This window comes from Nestor notabilis, unplaced genomic scaffold (assembly GCF_000696875.1).
Source record: "Nestor notabilis isolate BGI_N333 unplaced genomic scaffold, ASM69687v1 scaffold1116, whole genome shotgun sequence".
In the NCBI taxonomy this organism is placed as follows: Eukaryota; Metazoa; Chordata; class Aves; order Psittaciformes; family Psittacidae; genus Nestor; species Nestor notabilis.
In genome coordinates this window covers 36,448-42,447 of record NW_009934033.1, presented here as the reverse complement: position 1 = coordinate 42,447, position 6,000 = coordinate 36,448, and the positions used below count along the sequence as shown (strand labels likewise).

General features: G+C 38.3%; 1 protein-coding gene across 1 annotated transcript in view; it reads left to right on the top strand.

Annotated features, from left to right (window-relative positions):
* Positions 1 to 6,000, top strand: part of PPFIA2 (protein tyrosine phosphatase, receptor type, f polypeptide (PTPRF), interacting protein (liprin), alpha 2) — a 66,103-nt gene that overhangs the window by 47,642 nt on the left and 12,461 nt on the right. The window contains exons 15-16 of the mRNA XM_010017126.1: positions 320 to 401; positions 3,891 to 4,091. Of these exons, the coding sequence (XP_010015428.1) occupies positions 320 to 401; positions 3,891 to 4,091 (283 nt within the window). The remainder of the gene's footprint in view (positions 1 to 319; positions 402 to 3,890; positions 4,092 to 6,000) is intronic.

Here is a 6,000-nt window from a genome sequence, read left to right as displayed (position 1 = left end):
CAGTTTTCTCTCTTTGCCAATGTCTTCTGTTGTATGTGTTATCCTTTTATATAGGGTATCCCAATTCTCTACTGCTTCAGCTAAGAACAGACAGAAACCTCGCCTTTTGTATGTTGGGTGTTTAAAGGGATGTCAAAATGCACCAAGAGGAAAAAATCCAAAAGGGGAAGGAAACCTATTGTTCGCTGGTGTTTTCTGTGCCTTTTCAATGCCTGTCATCATGCTTCACTGTTGTCACCCTTAACAAAACGGCATGGTTGCATCTATATTGTCCCTACACATACTTCTGCATATTTAACATTTTTTGATCCATTTTTAGACATGAACTTCTAGAAGAAGCTCGGAGAAAGGGTTTGCCTTTTGCACAGTGGGATGGGCCAACAGTGGTCGCCTGGCTGGAAGTAAGTGTTAGCCATAACTCAGAAATGTGAGTCACATTTGCAGACTGCTGTGTTTGTCCTTACGAATTCATTAAGAGACTGTCAAGTCTCCTACTCTCTCCCCTGTGCACAGAGCCATGAGCACTAAAGCAGCTTTTGATACTGGATGGTGTAAATCAGAGACTAGAGCTGAAAAAAAGTAAAATGGGATTGCACAGGGAGATAAGGACAGGAAGAAAGACTGAGCAAGTGCACTTGAATCCCCAAATTTTTGAAATCTTACAATTTCTCAGTCTCTAAAAAATATCTAGGAACTCCAAAGACAGAGTATATGTAGGATGATGTGCAAAGGAGGAAACAAAAATCAGGTATCAAATTTTATTTGAGGTTAACACAGAAGCTACATCTTCAGGATTTTTAATAAATTTAAAGAATTTGTAACTGTCTTTTTAAAATGTAATGGGAAAGGGCTGATTGATCTAGATATCACTCAGCACATAATAAAAAGGTGTTCCTGTCTGCACTTCAACCTGGGATGTGGTAGACCTAGACTGAAATGTCTCTGATTTGACAGGCAGCACCTTCATCTCTGAAATGTAGTCTGTAGAGAGATCTCCTTTATTTGGAGTACCTAAATGAATGGATTTTGGAACCCATCCAGGGAAACATTCAGCAGGGCTATCCATTAATTCTGACAAAAAATCAATGAATTTTTTAGGTGATGGAGCTATTCAAAAATATTAACCCAGATACTGAGGGGAGGAGAGGAGTATGTTCTTATACAAGTACACAATCACTTTTATATGGCAAGGCTCTATCACTTCAGTGGAGGTATAGGATTTTGTTGCTTCAAGGAACAGGTGTCTATTTGTTGTCTATACCAAAGCATCTCTACGTATTCCCACCTCTTCTCATGCCTGCTGTGGGTATTATCCATTGACCAGCAGAATCTGCAGAGTTCTCCCCTTCCATTAAAAAAAAGTTCCCTCTCTAAAGCTTTAATAGGATTATGTTCAGGAAATAAGTGAATGGTGAGGAATGAAAGCAGCTAATATCTGCAGAATTTCTGTTTCGTATTGGAATTCCTGAAGGTACATAGTGAAAGTGAGTAAATGAAAATTGCAGAAAGGCAGTTCAAATGTTTGTGCATGACCTTGGAAAATGGGATGATATCTTCCTTCTCAAAAATATCTCTATTAATACGGAATGTTCATTAATTTGTCTACTACCTGACTTTTTCATATGACTTTGTGAGTTCTGTAACCAGATTTTTATCAGTTGGAAATATTTGGTATTACAGTCAAAGCTGATTTACTGGAAATGTGAACATAAAAAGGTCTATACAGTTCTGAATACTGAGAAAAATTTGCCCTTGATATTCTTCAGGGTGATCCAAAATTTGAAGACAAGTTAAGCCCTAATCTTTTTTTAACCCTTGACTCTTAGCTGAGTGACTCTTAACCGACAGTGGCTGTGAAGAGAACTTGATGTTTATGAACTTATGATGAGAATAGCACAGGAAAGCCAATGAAGAAGTTTATGTTGCAGTATTAAATGCAAACTGAATATCGATGATAAAAAGAGATGACGGCAGAAGTACTCTATTTAGTGAGCATCAGTGCATTCAGTCAGTACACAATGCTGTGTGTATTTCATACCCTCCTGGGAAAAATATAATATGCAACACTGACTAAAAAGCAAAATGAATATTGAAGGAGACAAAGGCCCAAATTAAAAGTATATGTGATCACAGTTGTGCCATTGCCAAACTTTTCAGGGCTTAAATTTTCAGCCTTCGTATTTGTTCTGATCATTCGTATGTAGCATAGACATAGTTGAGAACTGTGGGTTTTCTGAACTAATCTTTGAGAATTATATCAATCTTGATATATGGGTTCTCTTCCTAGAACAATTACTGTGCCCTCTATTTAGGGACTGTTTTCATCTTAACTGAATTTTCTGGTAGGGACAGCTGCTTATTACAGAACTGATGTACCTAATTTGTTAAGGAATTAATTTACTTAATAAGCAGCAAATATTTGAATCTATTTCTTCAGGGTGAACAACTCCCACTATTTGTGTTTTGTAGCTTTTCAACTGCATGTACAAAAAAAAAAAAAAAGTAAAATTAAATGAGAATATTTAATATGTTTTAAAGCTATGGTTAGTTTTCTTATAGCCCTTCATTTAAATGTAGCTGGGTATAATCTACATAGTTTGGGTTTAAATTTTTTTCTTTCATGAAAGTTTGTATTTTATTACAGTTAGTTGGAATTTGTTCATAATTTTAAGGTTCAGACTAGCATTGGATGGAAGGCAGTGACTCATCCTATCAGTGGAGAGGGTTGTCTCTGCTTTCCAGATTTGTTGGTGAATTTACTGATGGCATATTTTGACTCATTTCCTTGACACTGTGTCCTCTTTTAGTAAGTTATTATTAAGAGAAAAAATTAATGAAATTAGATAATTCTGATGGCCTATTCAAGATGCACCAAGCTAGGCCTGTCTGTTTTCCATGGACTTATCCCCACATTCTCAGTACTTATGGCATTCACTGCTTATGTCCTTCTCACAATTTTTGCTATAGCATAATGTATTTTATACTGTGACAACAACTTCCCACACATGTGTATCCCTGCTATGGAATTATTTCCTTTGGGAGCAAAGAGCTGCAGACACTGACAGTCATTAATGTAGCAGCACAAAATGAGAAAGCTGAGAAACCCAGGAAGAACTCACAGTCAGCAGGCCCTAGGAAAGACTGCTAGGAGTAGAGAGTACCTCTTACAGGGAAAGACTGTGGTGAAGCAAGGGGCTATTACTGATCTAGGCTGGTAAGACTAACATAAGGAGTGGAAAAACATGAAGTCCGAAGTACGTATCTTCTAAATCCTCAGGCGATGTAGTTATGCTTACATTTTGCTGTAGCTTCTAACGAGTGTTTCTAGCTGGGATATGACACCACACCAGGCTCTTCCCAAATTCACGGTAAGCTCAGTCCTTGCTACACTGGTTATCTGAACTGTGCTTGGTTTATTTCTACCAAGAAAATAACGGCTGAGAAGTCTAAGATTGTGCCACAGGAGTACACCATGGGGACTAACATGGGAAAAGACTAAAAAAAGTTTTGGTACAAAAGTAGAAAGATCACATAATCAATTCCTCTTAGATCATTTTCTGTAGATGATAAGACTATCAAATAGACAGTGACATTGACTTGTGCCACTACTTGCTCATTAAAGGCTTGGAAAAGGAGCAGCCCAGGTGATAGAGGCACACAGCTCTGAAATTATTCAAAGCATCCCTTGCCTTAAAATTCTGGTTACAATAAAAGCAACAGGAAGTGTTCCCATGAAGCCATGGCAATTTCAAAGGTTCCGAAACAATTTTGTTTTATTAAAGACTATGATATTCATGATCATTTGTGTGTATCACCATGCTTATTCAGATTGATAGGTGCCTTGATGGTTGATTTCAGTTGAAAAATGAATGTGCCCTTTCTCTCAACAGCTCTGGCTAGGCATGCCAGCCTGGTATGTTGCTGCCTGCCGTGCCAACGTGAAGAGCGGAGCTATTATGTCTGCTCTGTCTGATACTGAGATCCAAAGAGAAATTGGAATCAGCAATCCTCTTCATCGCTTAAAGCTCCGATTAGCAATCCAGGAGATGGTATCACTGACAAGTCCATCAGCACCTCCGACATCCAGAACAGTGAGTCCTGTTCAGATAACTTTTTCCTCCCCTGCAGGAGTCTGCAGAAAGTCTTTCATAGTACGAGGGTGGCTCTGTGGTAGCACACACTTCACAATCAGTGGGAACTGTCCTACACAGACTCAGAGGGACATGTTCATCACTTGCTTGATTGTTGATAGGAGATATTCTGATTTCTGCTTTTGATTAACCTTGATGTTATTTAAATGTTCAGTATTGAGCATCTTATTTGTAATTTTACCTGCATTTTTGCCTTCCTCTACCTTCAAGTCATCTCTCCCAACCAAATCAGATTGTGTTTCTCTTTGTTTCTCTTTTCTGTTTGGTGGAGTGAGATGGTGGCAAGGCAGGAGTGGGGAATGGTCACGTAGGAACACAGCTCTTTTGAATCTTGTTCCCATTCCCCTGTTTTGCATCCTTTCACATGCTATCTAATCTGTGTAAGGAGGCTTTAGTTCTTCATGCTTTTAAGAGAAGTGATTGGAGGTATGAAAGGAGAACTGGAGCATGTGCATTTGGTGGGAAAGGGAGAAAGAGTAGCAGCAGACAGGAAGCAAGTAAAGAAGAAACACAAAGATACAAGTCTGAAAGGAAAAAGGAATATATCAAAAAAAGCAAGAAAGTAGATTACCATAAATGAAAAGCACCTTTTAGTGGAAAAATGAAGAATAAAATAACAGGCCAAACTGTTAAAAAAGAAACAAGATAATGGGGACCTTTGTGCTGAGAGGCTGATGGTGATGGCTGTGGAAGAGGTAACAGGGACTGAAAAAAATAATAAATAAATTAGACTTGATCAGATGGGAAACGTTGCAGAGAAGAGAAGGGCAAAGACTACTAAAGTGGTGCAGCCCAGACTTCCAATAGTAAGATAATAATAATGATTTTAGCAATAATATTGTTTATATTTTCTAATCTCTTATCTTCATGGAATTCATGGAGAATCTCTTAGTGAAAATTGGAATTGAAATACCTTTGAGGGGTACCAGATCCACTGAGCTGTGTAAGCAATGGGCAACAGGACTCTAATGTTCTTCTTGACTGGCCTTTTATCCTCAAGTTTCTAAGGTTCTTTAAATTACAGTTCCCCCATCTGATATTTTCTCCCCTCAGAACAGTTGTATATGTCATAACCATGGTAACTATGAATCATAATGAATTTCACCTATGTAAAGCAGTATATACTCAACATGATGTTGAATTACTAAACAAAATTCATTTTTATTTTAAAAGCACAAGAGCATATTTCAAAGCATAAGAGCATTGACACTGAGACAGCAGCGCATTCAACCTAGAAACACTGGTTATAATTTTGCCTTGGTTTTTTTAATGCTACCTGAGTAACTGGCAGCACGAAGCTGCCCTGCCCTGCCCTGGAATGTGCATTTCTGAGTCCCAAGTCTTTCTGCATCCTCTCTTTCTCAGGAAAGGAGTTAATTTACTTCTGCTCTCAAGAAAATAACAGCAGACTTCCACACCCCCTCCCTGCCTCATCAGAGTGTCCTAGTAATAATCTGACTGAAAACAACAGGATGAGGAAAAAGTGTTTTACAAGTGAATTCTCTCGACAATTTCAGTTTACAGAAACATGTTAGAAGTAATCATTATTTAGATTACAATATGAGCAGGTGATGTGTGCAGAATATTTAGGCTGGAAAATCTTTGAGGACTGAAGCTTACCTCCAGACAGAGCCATGAGCTAAAGGTTGTATGTGCCACTTGTGTGCAGCTTTAATCATTATTCTTTCCTTTGTGACAGTGCTCTGTCAGATTTCATCCATCCATTCTAGCTGAAATACTTCATCGTGTCTGCTCAGAACCCTCTCATGAAAGATAGAAAACAAGTTGTCAAAAGTTGTCTCTAGTTGCAGCTCAGTAGAGGCAAGAACATGGTTGTGCTGATGGTGAT